The 16,765-nt window shown below is 40.4% G+C and overlaps 2 protein-coding genes and 1 non-coding gene across 6 annotated transcripts in view; 1 reads left to right on the plus strand and 2 right to left on the minus strand.

Moving 5' to 3' along the window:
• Positions 1–2: 2 nt before the first annotated feature.
• Positions 3–10,685, minus strand: fam114a1 (family with sequence similarity 114 member A1). 4 transcript variants are annotated; one of them, XM_035638365.2, is made up of 13 exons: positions 10,530–10,685; positions 8,152–8,490; positions 7,604–7,688; positions 7,268–7,506; positions 7,015–7,149; positions 6,713–6,865; positions 6,439–6,631; positions 5,084–5,169; positions 3,816–4,025; positions 3,375–3,514; positions 3,081–3,153; positions 2,137–2,190; positions 3–1,468 (listed from the first exon to the last, which is right to left on the minus strand). In XM_035638365.2, the coding sequence occupies exons 2-13, from the start codon at positions 8,482–8,484 to the stop codon at positions 1,343–1,345; spliced, it is 1,827 nt and encodes a 608-aa protein (XP_035494258.2). In that variant the 5' UTR covers positions 8,485–8,490; positions 10,530–10,685; the 3' UTR covers positions 3–1,342. The 4 variants fall into 4 exon arrangements, with proteins under 4 accessions (XP_035494258.2, XP_035494259.2, XP_035494260.2 ...); XM_035638366.2 differs by lacking the exon at positions 10,530–10,685 and adding an exon at positions 9,797–10,290; XM_035638367.2 differs by lacking the exon at positions 10,530–10,685 and adding an exon at positions 9,397–9,423 and having other exon boundaries at positions 6,478–6,631.
• A 514-nt stretch (positions 10,686–11,199) lies between these two features.
• trnap-agg lies at positions 11,200–11,271 on the plus strand. The gene has a single exon. It is a non-coding gene; the product is annotated as a tRNA-Pro (tRNA).
• Positions 11,272–11,850: 579 nt separating this feature from the next.
• klf3 (Kruppel-like factor 3 (basic)) overlaps positions 11,851–16,765 on the minus strand; it is a 14,367-nt gene continuing 9,452 nt past the window's right edge. Inside the window, exons 4-6 of the mRNA XM_035638370.2 lie at positions 16,306–16,453; positions 14,142–14,308; positions 11,851–14,026 (exon numbers count right to left, since the gene is read on the minus strand). Coding sequence (XP_035494263.1) covers positions 13,845–14,026; positions 14,142–14,308; positions 16,306–16,453 — 497 coding nt within the window. The 3' untranslated portion in view covers positions 11,851–13,844. The remainder of the gene's footprint in view (positions 14,027–14,141; positions 14,309–16,305; positions 16,454–16,765) is intronic.

Below are 16,765 nucleotides of genomic sequence, written 5' to 3' on the forward strand. Positions count from 1 at the left end.
AAGATGGTTAAAACAGATTTATTTGCTATATCTCATTCTCAAACAGTCTCAGGGCATTTTATAAGAGGGCAAGCTTAACAAGTTAGTCCATAGTTGAATATATGACTCGGCTCCCCAAACATTTTCCACCTCTCATTGCGAATAATTTTGTAAGGCAGAAGCAGGGCTGAGCCGAAACATTATGACACAACTGACTGATATCTTCTTTGCTTTCTACGAGAAGCTTTCTTGCCTGAATCAATGTGTGTGTAAAAGGGGAGAGGGAGAAGTGAAAAGGGGAAGCAAGCACTTTATCTTACTGGGGTCTGATTAACTGCAGGCTTGGAGCAAAGAGCCAGTTTAACACTGGATATTAAAAAACAGATGCACCGTGAGAATGTCGCAAATTCTTGCTTAAACTCTGCTGGTGGTCAAAGAAAAGGTTAAGCAGAAAATGGTTCATATATTTACCTCTGAGGATCAATTAGTGTATTAATGAATAGATCCTGGCAAAACACTATTAAAAGCCTTTATTCAAGAGGGCAAGAGAAAAATGAAAAGCCACCTACATGTTTTGGATGTTTTTTTCCCCAAGAAATGTGAGTATACACTTTTCAGTGTAGCAGCACAACTAAACAAAATAAGAAATGAATTTAGATACACTACATCTTCAGTGTACACATGAGGGAAGAAGAATAAACTTAATGTTTCCTACTTTAAAGTATGAAGATCAGATTTTTCTTTCATATCAAACTGGAGAAGAGGAAAGTCTAACGTAGTGTTGCTTCATATAATCCATTTAAAAAAAAAACAAAAAAAACTGGCGTCTCATCACTAATACTGGCATTTTGTTTCAATCCAAACTCAAACAATTCTGCAAAACAGACATTTCACTGGTGTTAATCAAATCTCTTTCTTTCTAAAATAACAATGGACCATAAGGAGTGCAAAAAAAGCTTAATATACATTAATGTAGTGTTCCCTTCAACACAATTAGTCATGTTTTGTCTTTGGTTGAAAAGGTAGAAAAGCACCTTTGTTTGAGTCACAGCTCCGAACACCGTTTGGTTCCTCAAAGCAACTATCAACTGCAAAACAAAATAACATTTAGAGATAGAAGGTGGAGGCAACACACATACAACCTGCATGTGGGTCGTTTCTTACATATATCTGTTAATTTTACTATGATCTTCAAGATTATATTCTGCATATATAAACATCTTCTGCCAGTGACTGAGGCACTTAACATAGATACAAGCACTTAATCTGGAATAATCTCATCTCTGTCTAATGGCTCACTGTACAACAATAGATATATTAAGACAAGCGGGTGTGTGTGAGTGTGTGTGAGTGTGTGTGAGTGTTAGTGCTCTGTCTGTGCCGCTGGTTCTGTGCTGGGTCTGCAGTGTTGGCTCTGGATGTGGGAGATCTGCAGGACGGGAAGCAGCAGCTGAAACGCATTCTGGATGTAGTTGGTACTGTTGGAGCCCTGCGGATTGGAAACACGACATCAATCATCATCATCATCACTTTCCAGAATTACCACATCAAAAAGCATAATTTAACAACTTTAAGATTTGGTAGGTATTTAAAAATTAAAAAACGAAACTCATTTGCAGTTGAAATTATTTTATAATTTCCATATGAATATATTGGACATTTTCAACAGTGGTTTTAAACAGAGCATAACGAATATAATATAATTGTATCCTAACCTAATCAAAACAAACAAGCAGCATGAGAATATACCACATACAACATGACATAGGTAACAAATAAGGTAACAAAACATAATCACAGTATAATATATAGTCTACTTGTAAGGAATATATTAAAAAGAAAAGCCTGTAACATTTAATACATAAAGAAATACTGTGTATCAATATATGTGGCTCAGATTTTGAGACTTCAAATGCTGATTGGACTTGGAATAAATTGTATTTTTAACTATGTTCAAAATCAATTTTTAATGTGATTTTTCTCATTCATAAATTTGTTAACAAATCTTTGCAAGACACTTCATTACACATTAACGAATGAATTATGATCAAGAGTTTCCTTACAGTCACCAGTCAGACTGAGACTACAACATTATTAAATTAATTTAACTGGTTATAATTAGGATAATTTGAGTAAACAAAGATCTGTGTATCGTACCTCTAGCAGCACAATGTCGACCAGTGGATTCAGCTCCTCTGCTTTGCTCTGGCCCTGAGGGAAAATAAGAGATTAGAGACAGGAAGCAGCAGTGAGGAAAAAAATAAATATTTGAATTGGTAAAACACCAGACAAATTACAAGGACAAACATTCTTCCACTTTATTCCAAAACACATGAATGAGCCAAGTTGTTTGACCGAGACATTCTACATTTTCCTTCATTGAATGGAAGAGTGGCTGCCCTTACTTCACCAGCCAACAATTTACTTGAATAACAAAGGACAAAATTTTAAAATCAGTTTGGCAATGGGAGCTGATTTAATCAATGACTCTTCTTTATTTGCATTTCACAGTTTTCTGCATAGTGAGTAAAAACTTGTCCTATTAAAGGAGTGAGGGTGTGGTATTGAAATATTTTTTTTAAATTGCATATATTTTTCTTTTAGTTTTGTATATATTCGTGACTTCTCTTCCTTGTTCTGTTTAAATATTGCTGTTGGTGTCTCAGAGAGCTACCAATCTAAATCCCGTTATAATGCAATCACAATAAAGCCTCTTATGTCTTATGGTATAGTTATATATGTAAATAAAATACTTCAGACATGTTTGGATCATTCAAAAGTGGACATGGCTTCAGAGCTGCAGAGTGTCTGCCTCCACATCTCCTCAAACCGCATTGTTAGATTAGGAAGTGGAGGATGAGGGTGAAATTCAGAAATTAGACTTCAACTACATTCATTGGAAATGCAAAAGGTTTTTGCCAACTGAAAAATCCAAACACACACGTCCTACTAAAACATTGCTCTGCCAGCTGCTATGAGATAATGGTCGTTGTGATGGAATAGTTACCCAAAAGACTGACTAAAAAAAATAGTTGGTTTTCAGATTTTCTTGGATTTGTTTACAAGCTGCCCTTTCGTTTCACACACTCACTCTCACCTACCCCAACAAGAGGCAGCAAATCAGAGAACTTCTTGGCCAAACACTCCACCTCCTTACACATGGCACAGGTCAACCTACAATAAAAAGATTTTAGCCAAACTTGCTCCTCTCAGTATCATGCTCCTAATACACACAAAATGTGAAAACACACACACACACACACACACACACACACACACACACACACACACACACACACACACACACACACACACACACACACACACACACACACACACACACACACACACACACACACACACACACACACACACACACACACACACACACACACCTGGTGAGGATGTGTGCCTGGTCTCGGGCTGGTTTCTCTAACTCCTGGCCGTGGAGGATGAGCTCTGCCACCTTGTGGAGCTGCTCGATACTGCGAGCCGTCACTTCTGCCAGACTTCCTACTGATGACAGGTAGACAGCCTGGAGATTGGGAGATTAAGGAAGGAAGGAAGGAAGGAAGGAAGGAAGGAAGGAACACACACACACACACACACACACACACACACACACACACACACACACACACACACACACACACACACACACACACACACACACACACACACACACACACACACACACACACACACACACACACACACACACACACACACACACACACACAGAATCGCTACATATGTCAAATGTGACAGCAGGAGATGATTATGTTTAAATGAGAAAAAAAATGAGAGAAAAGGTCACACCCCTGAGTTGACCTCACCTCTATTGATCTGGGGTCATTCTCTCTCTCTTTCTTCTCCTCCTCTCCGCCCTTAATCTCCTCCTCCTCTTCATTTTTCTTCTTCTCCTCGTTTTCATTCTCTGCAGATGTGGCTTCTCCTGCCAGCTGGTCCTGCGTTTCCCTGCCAACTGTCTCCGTGGTGACAGGTTGTTCCACCTTGCTCACCCAATCATGGGCCCTCATCCGAGCCTGGAAATGCATAATTACCACCCGTCAGCTCAGCATAGTGAGCGATCGCCATCCTGATGTATTCTAATTATATGCATATGCACGAATATATGCAAATGTGGTTTCTATAGAAGTGAATTTGATCACGTAGTTGGACTTCTAAGGCAATAACTTTTATATTACTACTTAGACTGCAGCAGGTATGTGTGAGTGGTGTGTGTGTGTGTGTGTGTGTGTGTGTGTGTGTGTGTGCTGTGTATTTGTTTCACCCAAATGTCTTAACATTGGAAGAAGGATTGAGAAAGTTTAACAGGTAAAATGAAAAAGGACATGAGGTACGTTGTCATGAAATATTGTGATATACTGTTTTGTTTATGACTATATTATCTTGGATAACTGCATCTTCATCAGTCACTAATTTCCTAACTGCGCAATAACCAATATTAATAGCCTTGATTGTTCCACTCGACTACTGACAGTGCATCAAGAGCATTTAATTATAATAAAATAATTACTTGACCTTTAAAAAACTGGTCCATCAGAACGAGTATGTGAATATACAATATCTTATGGTCTACTGGAGGAGAGCTGTGTGATGTGTTTTCATTGTGATGGATTTGCAGTAAAGCTCTAACAGGCATATCCATATTGTGTCATACAGTCTGATTTTAAATTGTCATGGTGAGATTGAGCCGATACTATATCAATTATATTTACAAGCTATCTCAATGTATTAAGATGATCTTGTTTTCTGAGAGTTCAGTATGTTGTTCTACCCATGTGACTGATGGAATGATATCGCTGAGTTTTGTGTTGTAAATATACAAATGGTTTTGTGTTTGTGTTGATATCATTCATAGGCTCCACCTGGGATTCACAGATGGGCTGCATGGGCTACATAAACATTATTTCATGAAAGCGTATGAGGATTAAAGGATTTTTGGGAGCATCTCAGTTTGCAGTGTTGAAATTGTTTTGCCCTTTTGGACTGCGCAGCTGGTTTGTGTATCATCAACATTTCATTAAAAAATATATATCTGTGTGTGTGTGTGTGTGTGTGTGTGTGTGTGTGTGAGAACCTTGTTTAGTTTGTCTGGCGTGGCAGCAACATGAAGCTCAAACAGCAGCTCAGTGAGAACACTCACAAACTCTTCGCCATCAGCAGCTGGAAGAAACAGAAACACACAGAAACAGAAACACACACACACACACACACACACACACACACACACACACACACACACACACACACACACACACACACACACACACACACACACACACACACACACACACACACACACACACACACACACACACACACACACACACACACACACACACACACACACACACCGGATGTTAAAGCCACAGATGCATAAAGTGTGAAAAGATAACAGATTTCTAACACATGCCAGTAATGCTTTGATTTCCCCCATGCTGAGTTCATAAAGATCAGATTTTTGCGTGTCTGCAGCAAACAGCACAGCAGAGATTTGATGAAAACTCAGATTCTCGTTTTCGTGCTAAATCAATGCAAACCCCTGCATCTAAACCACAGTCAGAGCTTTATGCGCACTGCACACATGCAGGTTTAATGTCTTGCTCTGATAGATTGTTTCCTGTTTTTGAATCAGTGAGGTGATGTGAATGTGTCATCGGCCCCTGAACACCAACACTGGATCAGACACTGTGTTAAACCCTCCAGGTGAAGGGAGACCTGTCTGCTTTGAACTCTGCTCCGCTGTGACATCGCCCGAGGCACCTGTCACACAGTCAAAGTTTACATGTAGCTTTTAAAGTGTGACTGTGGCTGGTGACATGATGAAAACCAATACTTCAAATGGCACAACACCCCACCCCCCACCCCACGAGACTGAATTTCACTTCGATAGAACATTTTCTACTTCTTCAGCAAATAAACAAGTTCACGCCTCAATGAAACACAGCCTCCGACGGGGATCCAGCTGGCAGCAAAACTGTTGCTCCGTTCATGACCCTTATGTGGGGGAGGAAGAACAAAATAGGATCACATAAAGTATCACTGAGTAGTGCAACGGACGTTATGTTATAGTGATTGTTATCATCATCAAAGATTTATATTCTATTTTCTTTGGTTCACTCACTTGGAGGCAGTAATAACCATTTATTCAGCTGAAGTGAATTAAAAAAAAATTGAGATCGGCCCGCAAATGCCAGGCAGCGTCTCATCGTCTCAAAGGTTTACACTTTGCTCAGGTAAAGACTGAAAAAATTCAACCAGAAGTGAAATTTCAGTTCCCTTTCTGAACTTCTGTGTGTTCCAGTGTCAGACCTTGTGTCTCTCTGCAAGAGTTTAAACAGAAAATGGGAATCAAGCCAACTGATCCTGGGTCAGTGTTCAGGGACCGCCTCTACCTCCAGCAGGTCTGGTTGGTTGGTCTGGGTCACTCACACAGGGGGGTAGAACAGTGTAATTGGGAACTTAGATCACCGTTTTCCTTCGTCTGTTCTCCTTCTCTGTCTCCCTCCTCCTCCTCCTCCTCCTCCCCTTCCTCTTGCTTGATGAAAATATCTTTGATTAAAATCAGCTCCTTCTTCACCTCCTCCAGCTCCTCTTCCGCCAGGGAGGACAGGAACGCCTGAACCTAAGAGCAGATGCACGTTACTTTACATACACTATTTTAAACTGGCTGCAACTGTCGGTATTCCTCACACTCGTTCCTCACCTTGGCCTCGCTCTCATTGGACAAAATCTCCAGGGCCTCGAGGTGAGACAAGCCCTGGAAGTCGTCGAACAGAATGCCATAGTGCGCTGTGGGTGCACTGATTGGCTGGTTACTCAGACGTGCCCGTTCCTTCTCCTTGGCTTCCTTCAACATCTGAAAAAGTCACAATAAAACTGTAACATAAGATTGCGGCGCAGCTGTTATTTTTGAGAAATTACAGACACACAGGACACATTTCAGATTATTTAGCTGATGGTTTTCTAAGACTTGTTGTGAGCTCCGTGTGTGTGATGTCTCCATACCTGACTCAGTGATGCCGTCTTCTGCATCAGGGTCTTGGTCTTTTTGAAACCTGGGTCGCTCTCAGCAAGAACAATCATAGTCTTTTTTCCAATGAACTCCAAGGCATCCAGACCGCCACTGATCACTGACTTACCCTTGGAGAGACAAAAATAAAGGGAAATGCAAAAAAATAATAATTACAAGAATTCCTACATGAACATGGAATCACATTCTCAGCAGTAAGAGTAATTATTATTCAAATTGTGCACTCACTGTGTTCTGCACAGCATGTGTGATTGTAGAGAAAACGCCTCTGCTAGAAGCCGCAGCATTCGCAGAGGAATTCACCACCGAGCTGGACAAGTCAGCCTCTCCACTTTCTCCTCCTCCCTCTGTCTTCACCTCTGCTCCCTCCTCCTCCACCACCTCTTCTTGTGCCTCCTCTCCTACTGAGGTCCTGTGGAGACGCAGAGCCTCACCTGCCTTCTCCTTCACGGAGGTCAGGCTCTGACCTGCACACAAATAAACACACACACACACACACAAAGTTTAGACTCACAGTGAAAGAAAGAGAGCGAGAAAGAAAAGAAATAAGAACCAGAGACGTACCCATTGTGGAGGTGGCACTGCTCAGAAGAGATTTTCCCCATGAACCCCAACCTCCCCAGCCTTTTTCTTTCTCCTCAAGTGACCCCTGCACACACAAACACATGTAGCACACTCTTTCTGCTCTACGCATAATATGTAAAATAACAAGGAGGTGGGAGGCACTGCATTAGCTGCTAATGTCAGTACCCGTAGTTCCAAATATTAAAGGATGAAGCCGATTAGAGCAGCAACTAATCATTATTTTAAATATTTATTAAACATGTGGTCAATATAATTTCAGACAATAGTGACAAATGACAATTAAAATTCTCCAAAGCCCCAGAAACATCTTGATATTGCTTGTTTATTTCAATCCACAGTCCAATAAATGACCACATTACACTCTTCCTGTCACATGAGATGAAAAAAAGACAACAATATGGCATGGGCATTTTTGCTAGAAATATTATTAAACTATCAATCAATAATCAAAAGATTTCACAATTAACGTCAACAGGAAATTGAATTGAAATATAATCAAAACAGGTAGAGAAACTCGTGCTACAAACCTCCACATCCTCTGCCACAGCCTCTGCGTCTGGCTCCAGACTCACTGGTTGATCACATACGATCACCTGACCCTCGGGGGCCCGCTCTGCCGGTTGGTCAGCGGGACCCTCTGAACAGTCGGACCGGTCGGTGGTGTCCTCTGTGGTCATGTCCTCGGTGGACTGTGGCAGGCTGCAACTGTCAGGGATCAAAGGAGGCTGCAGAGGGGCTGCGGGTGGTGTGAGGGCTGCTGGGACATCCTGACAGGAGTCAGGTTCAGCGTGGGGGCGTTGGTCAGGTGGTGGGGTGGTGTCTGCAGAGGGGTCCACATCAGAGGTGGCAGCCTGGGACATGGTGATCTGGAAGAGGAGAGATGTTTGATTTGTGTTGAGCTGTGCATCTTCATATATCATTGTACACGGCAACCAAAATACAGCTGACATACAACACACACTGTGCACACTGTGTTTATGACATAACATAAATATAAACTTATAAAAGTATAAATAGATGTTTTAATTTAGTAATCGTGACTTATCTTTATGTGTATTTACGATGATTACAAAACACCTTATAATATTTTTCAATTGCGTTGGCTTAGTTTTCAGATCATAATTTTCATTAGTGCTCCCATGGATTATTTCAGAAATATTGAAAAATGTCGGACAAATTTTTCCAAAAGGCGACGTCTTCGGTTGCCCTGTTTTGTCCGACTAATGCACCACAAACACCTACTGATTTTCAGTTTACACTGACATAAAACCAAAAAAAATCAAGATTCTCACACTGGAGAAGCTGGAATGAGAAATCGTTTGATTGTTTTTTTGTCAATTTTTAGATTAATCAACTGAATAATATGATTAATTTCAGTGTGCGAAACTATTCAAACAACGAAACAACTGATGTCCTCACTTGCAAAACACTGACTCACATGTTTTGGACTGCATCTAACCCCATATCAGCACAAAGTTCAAATAAGGATCATTGATTCTGTTCAGCATGCTTGCAAAACATTTGTCCCTATTTTCACCCAGGTGACCATCATTGCAACACTCCTGTCATTTACCTCACCGCCACTACAGTATATGATTCTGTTTTCTTTACTGTCAAAATGTTGAAATGGACCAAGTTTTCCATTCCTGTAGAGTAAATTGTGGTTTGAAGGTGCTGACTTACAGATTTACTCTTATGCTTTTCTGCAGTTATATGCTTTCTGTCATCATCATACCACATTAGCTCAATGTATATTCAAAGATTACACTTACACTTTGAAACATCTGACGTTTGATGACTAAAAGTAAACAAGTTGTGTACACAACTAAAGAAGTAAGCTGATACAGTGAATTACAATCACAGTCATCCAATAATAGTGACTGTTTGACAGCATTATTCAAGAATGACGGTTATTTTTTAAATCTAAAAATGGATTCAAATTCAATGTTTACATTGTGACACTGATTAACTTGATGCATGATGCCTTGCCTCATCGTAGACTCGTTCTTTACATGTTGCATGGAAAGAAGGAGATTAATGAGACAAAAATAATTTTTAAAAAAGTTTAAAGTTTTGCATATTCAATGTGCTGAGGGAACTGAGTCAAAGAAAATCATAAAACACTGTACTGCGCCACACTACTGGTTGTCGTTTCCTGTTCAATGTCGCCACCTGCTGGTCATTGGCTGTGCATGATTTCCTATGATCACTGTCATCCTCTTGTTTTCAATCCCAGTTGAGTTTGTTTGAAGCTGTTTTCCTGGCAGCAAATAGTCCGTTATCTCTGACAAATAGTGCGAGCAAGACGGTAAATAAACCACGATCATGAAAATACACACACGTGCAATAGTCCAGAAAAGGAGACACTCTGGGAAAACGAGTCAGAAAAGTATAAAATGTAAATGTATGATGACAACATTTTGTTTACGGCTTGTGCAATAAGAATGATATTTACGAGTTAAACGTAATACATAAACTTTCCAGATAGCCTTTGATGCTGAGCCCTAATCCTACTCCAAACTTGTTAAATTAATAAATGATTTCCATGATATCAATGTGACCATTTATCCACTAAAGTCAAAGCCTCCTCTACTTTGCTTTGAACACAGAGTTCCATCATGACAACATGCAGAACAACGTCCCCACAGGACAGTCAACAAAGACCACTGTTCTTTTTCCAAAGTGATATGACAATGAAAACCATTATTCACAGCATTGTTGTCATTTTAACGATCTACACTCGAACAAACGTTCAACACTGCAGCGTGTCCACTGACAAAGCGACATCAACGTTGCAGAGTTTAGTCTTTCGGTTGTTGTGGTAAAAAAAAAAAAAAGAAGAAGAAGAAACTTCTAAAGCTCGAAGACAGTTTTTGTTTCTTGACAAAGTGACGGTGCAGCTCACCCGTGTGGTGCCAGACAGCGGCTCCTCTTCCGCCCCGCCACGTCGGCAGGCCGGTAGGTGACGGCACCGAAGAGGAACAACCGACGAGATGACTCCCTGCCTCAGGAGCGACGGCTGGGCTATTATACTAGGCCTGGGGGGGGAAACAACAGTTTTTAAGGTAACACAGAATCAACACATAATCATCCACACAATACAGATATTCGGTGGTTGATGTAATACTCAAATGCCATTGGTATCGCAACACCACAGTGTAGAAATACTCAATGACAGATTGAAACAATGAACTCCTCGGGAAAATGATTACCGACGTTTTTAAATCAAGGGAGACGTAGAGTCAACCAGTGGAGTCGCCCTCTGCTGGTAATTTGAGATAACACAGGCTTTTGGGCACTTCCGCATTTGGATTCGGTGAAAACACAAGTGAGCAGGAGTGAATCATCTCACCTCGCCTGGACACATACACACACACACACACACACACACATTGTGACTGTGTAGGAAAAATAGGAACTACAGTAAATCCGGTTCTGAGTCAATGCGTGTCGAGATGAAAAGATCGACGACAGTTAGTGGTTCGTGTAATCATGAAAAACATAAAAAAAACACGCAATGTAGGACCACCTTTGATCAAGTTATAAAGTTTAGAGATTTTCCAACAATGCACAGCGGCTCGTTGGTCTAGGGGTATGATTCTCGCTTAGGGTGCGAGAGGTCCCGGGTTCAAATCCCGGACGAGCCCAGTTTTTTAAACATTTTTTGTTTTTTCAAACTACGCTAGTTATCGAGTAATATTGAATCAGTTAACAAAATAATATGACGTTATGTCCAATCATGCTCAACGTTATGTCTTTGAAAAGACCACAACTCATACCTTTAAGACTTTTCTGTTGTATCAAATTGTAAAATATGGTGATGATAATTGTTAATTATTACAGTAAGTGAATATATAATGTTCTTAATATTATATTATTAGCTCTGGTGAGCTCTTATAATTACGCCTCATGAAGTGTGATTTTTCTTTATAAATAAACTGAAGTTGAAGCTGAACCTACAATATCCTACTTCATTAGTCAAATTACATCTTATAATGATTCATAAAAACTGAGGAAAAACACCAATGCTTCACATTTGCGAAGCTAAACCCAGTGAATGTTTAGTTTTGCTTGATTCATGACCTAAATTATTTTTTAAACTGTCAAAATATAGCAGTTGTGAATTAATCAGTTCAGTGAATCAGTAATTTGCTACCAGACTTGGTAACTGTTTCAGCAGAGCCACACATGAATAGAAATTCAGACACAGCATTGCATACTACAAATGTCGTCAATAAGTTTATTAAGTGGTATGAATATTATATTTTAAAATAAATGCAAACATTGCAGATAGACCTGTACAGTTATATGTTCACAGTTTAACATGTTCCCTTTGAATAGCCAACGTTTAGATTAAACAGAAATAGGCTTTACTATAGACACAACATTATAGACATGTATACTATCCATTATAATGAGATTATCAAAATCATGCTTAACAAAACCTTTAATTGCCCTTTCAGTCTAATAATCATTTGTTATATGTATATATGTATACATCAAAATATATATACATACACACACACACATATATATAGATATAGATATTACAACTTATATTTGCAGAGATACAAAAACATATACAAGCAAAACAATGCACAGAGTATCCAGGAGCAAATGCAGAAAGCAGATTCGCTACATTCGGTGTTTGTGCGTGTGTGTGAGAGAGAAAGTGAGAGTAAGTGTGGGTTTGTTGTTTGTTTTGTGTACATGTGAATGAATAAAACAAAGGTCATACCTTCCACTGGCATTATTTGATAAGAAAATTACCCAAGACACCTGCTGGATTTTTCTGATCAAACAGACCAGCAGATCTATGAATAGAGAAATCAAAAAATGTTTGGCTTTGGGAATGTTTTACACGTATATATGTATATAAAGTGCCCTTTAGAGATGTACAAATATGCTATACATAAAATAAACAGTTTTTGTTCTCCAGGAGATGTAAAAATAAATGCTCCAAAGTGGTGATGATGGTGTTGTAAAACATTATTTGTTATTTAACAACCTTTCTTTAGAATCATATGAGTGTATTGCAATACACAGTGGAATTAAATGGAATTTTCTGTCAGAACAGATTTCCTTTAAGGCGTGTTGGAATAAAAAATCTGCTCCTGAAAAACCAGAATGAATGAGCACATTTCCCTGCTTTGCATTTTTTCCCATATAAAAATGTCATACAAAAAAAGGCTACCAGGTGTCACAACATACACCAAAGAATAGCTCATAGATACATCAACTTTGATATAAAAATTGATAAGACACAAGACATTTCATTGCTTCTACCCTTAAACCAACTGAGTGATGTCTTTTCCTCACTAACACAATAATGCCCCTGTGCAGCAACGTTCACATTTCTGAATGAAAACATAAAAAAACCCCACTTCACTCTGAAAATGAATGAGACCCAGAGTCCCCGTTTTCTTTTCAACCCAAATACCAAAAGCCCACAAGACCGAGCTGCTTATCTTAAGTGCATGTATTCTGCAGTGTGTGCTGATAAACATGTGCATTTATGTATGTACAAGGGTAAGCGAGTATTATCTGTCTTTTTGTTTTGTTTTTGTTTTTTTACACTTCATGGTGTAAGCTGGAACAGGCAGATGAGGTGTGTGGTCCATTAGCATCCGGTCACAGTTAGCTGTGGGGATGAAAGTAAGCTGAAGTATGAATGACACAATGCACAGTGGGTGCTGATATGATACATTCTGCAAAGTTTCACATTATTTTGGCCTAGCTAGCAAGTGTGTGTGTGTGTGTGTGTGTGTGTGTTTGTGTGTGTGTGTGTGTCTAAGTCCACAATTTTTACTTGAATGCATGCAGAGGAACCAGAGCAAAAATAAGCTTGTGCATGCTGTGTGGCTTAAACAGAGCAAGTTTGATGCCGTTTGGTTCTGTGGCCACAAGAGGACGCTGTTCTCAGGCCAGCTGAGATGTCGCAGCCTCTTTTCAAACAAGTGTGGGGACCCTCCATAGCTGATCAGAGGTCTGGTACAGCACCCACATTACTATAATAACGTGAAAATGAGCTGAAGTTTAATCAGATGGGTGACACCAGCTCATTATTCAGGCTAATGAGGTGAAAGGGTCAAAAGTTGCACCCTGAGGAACATTTACCCCCCTCCCCTATCATAGTCCAATGGTTAAGGCCAGCTCTGAATTAAAAAGGAAACAACTCAAAGTGGTGCAGTCCAACACTGAAACCAGCACAGAGTTTCTTTCACACCAGGAGGTGGCGTTTCTTGTGCAAAGCCAGGTGGTCAGAGCGGGAGAAGCTGCGTTCACAGTCAGGACACTGGAACGGCTTGACTCCTGTGTGCTTGCGGAAGTGTCTTGTCAGCTCGTCTGAACGGGCGAACTTCCACGTGCAGCCTTCCCACATGCACTTGTAGGGTTTCTCACCTGCACAGAGAGAGAGAGAAAAGGGGATGATCATTAAAAAAGTTTGTAAAATAGGATTAAAATGTTTGTACTGATTGGAAAAATACAGCTCGTGTGTGTGAATCGAGCCTCTCACCTGTGTGCGTCCTGCGGTGCGCTTTGAGGTGGGAGCTCTTGGTGTACACTTTGTTGCAGCCCGAGAAGTCACAGCGGTGAATTCGACGCTTTTTCAGCGTGTCAGGAGAGTCAGCTGGGAGAGGATGCTGTGTGCCAGAGTGGACTATTACAGATGGGTTGTTTCCCCTAAGAAAGACACAATGAGTAAAAAGAAAAGATGTTTAGAGTAAACTGCTGACAACAGCCTTATCTGTCTCAACAGCGGCCTCCTTCATGATGTTGAAACCTAAATGTAAGTTTAATTTGGCTGCAGCTTCTGGCCAATGCAATACCACGTTTACCAGTCAGGAAGTTAAAAAACACCTCTCGCCTTTTCCAGTCTACCACGCCTCTGTGGTGGCCCCCTATTTTTGCATTTGTCATTTCACCATTCCACAATTCATTCTATGGAATTTGATACGCATCTTTCTGCACAATGCAGACTTTTGGTAGAAAAATAAGATGGTAAAACTGTGTAATAGGAGATCCAACTTTCAACATCTCTCCAGTCACACACCCAACTTCCAACGAGCCCAAGCAGATTAGGTTTCTAAAACTGTACCGTGTGTGTGGGAATGCTTTGTGTGGCAAATAAAGCCATTCTCTTCAAAAGTTAACATAAAACTTTGCCAAACAATCACAGAATTGGATACAAAGGAAGAGGAGAGAAGCGAATAGAGGATTGGAAAAAGCTAAATTTTCATGTGTTTTACAGTAAAACAAATTAAGAAAACAAGTAGTTGTCTTTCTGCACTCAAGGAGTCATCATTACAATGTGCGTGTGTGTTTGTGTGTGTGTGTGTGTGTGTGTGTGTGTGTGTGTGTGTGTGTTTGTGTGTGTGTGTGTGTGTGTGTGTGTGTGTGTGTGTGTGCGTTAATGTGTGTGTGGGTGTGTAAGTGGCAGTTGAGAGCAGGTGTCGAGTGCTGAAATATATATCCCTCACAGATCAGTTCTGCATAGAGGAATGTGCCTAAAATCCCCCACAAGAGAATACACACACACACACACACACACACACACACACACACACACACACACACACACACACACACACACACACACACACACACACACACACACATCTAATCTATTACTGTTTCACATGCTGAGCAAACTTGACCTATTTATTATATAGGAGCATATTTACATTGTTCATGTGCAAGTGCGACAGACACGCCCACTTGTTTTTCTTAAGGGTCTATAATTGTTATTATACTCTTATTTCACAGTTGGACCTGTGACTACCGCCTGTGACGCCAACCACACTGTAAAAGATGTGTGTGTGGGCGGGGTGATAACATAATAAACTTAATTCAAACACACACACACACGCAGGAGAACAAACTCGCAACATTCTCCAACTACTGCATCTATAAATGACCTACTTTTATGTGTTTGACTAAATGCTGTTACATTGCAGAGGACCAAACAGATGGGCACAAAACGGATGAATGGCTCGAGGTGGAAGGAGAGGAGGAACAGGAAGCGAGGAAGGGAGGGGAAGGGAGGGGAGGGATCTAAGGAATTGGAGATGCCGGACAATGAAATACAGGAAGCGTCTGTTAAAGGAAGGAGGAAAATTAAAGGAGAGATGGGAAGAGGAATGTAAGAGGTGATGGCTCATATGAACTCTATGATATTGACCATGGTGAAGGGCTGCGATGAGAGGGGCAGACACGACTGGAAATAAGAGAATGAAAGATGCTACACAGAAATCATGTGATCTGACACACCCCTCCATACTGTGCAGTCAGTGTGTGAAAAGTGTGTACGCGTTCAACAGTAGTTGTGTTACTGGTCCTGTGTTATCTGAAAAAAAACAAACTATCTCTAAGCATCTTGATAATAACCCTTTACTTGGTTATTGATCCTATTACCAGGTTGTTTCCCATAGCCTTGCCTGCCCTACTGTTTCAAAAAGGACAGTTTCGGTATCAGGACCTAAATCCTGGTATCAAAAAATAATTTTTGGGACATCACCTGCCTTTAAATAAATGACAACAGGAACAGACATTGATCTCATCGGTCTCTGATCACCACTTCCATATAAAGTTAAAGAGGAAGCGCTGCAGCAGACAGAGAAACATGTGCAACATTTGGTGCTTCTTTCAAAATGTGCACTGAGTGTGCTAGCGTTACTCACTCGTATTCGTGTGGTATCCTGATGACCGATGATTTCATCTCGTGGCTGCTGAGGGGGTCATGAGCAAGCTCGGGGCAAGGCTCTGTTTTGATGGGCTTGTGCAGGCCGTGGCCGTTGCCTCGTAGCTCCGGGGGCTTGGTAGAGTGAACTGGGTAGATTGACATTAAGTTAATGTCTCCTCTTATTTGTTTATATCAATAATTATCCATCACTTTCCCCTCGGAGGTAAAACATTTTTCAGTTACATCTATAGGTGTAGCTGTAGGGAAGGCAATATTGGTAGTTCCACAACTTTGGTCAAGAGTAAAACATCTCAACAACTATTAGATGGATTGTAGTGGAAAGTGGTCAATTTCAATTAGCCAAAAAACTTGTTTTATATATAGTTAGCATTCAGAATTTAGCTTAATGCACTGCTGCATCCACATAGAGCCTCCGTCTCCTGTAGACTCTTAGTCCT

The sequence above is a fragment of the Scophthalmus maximus genome, chromosome 8 (assembly GCF_022379125.1).
Source record: "Scophthalmus maximus strain ysfricsl-2021 chromosome 8, ASM2237912v1, whole genome shotgun sequence".
NCBI lineage: Eukaryota > Metazoa > Chordata > Actinopteri > Pleuronectiformes > Scophthalmidae > Scophthalmus > Scophthalmus maximus.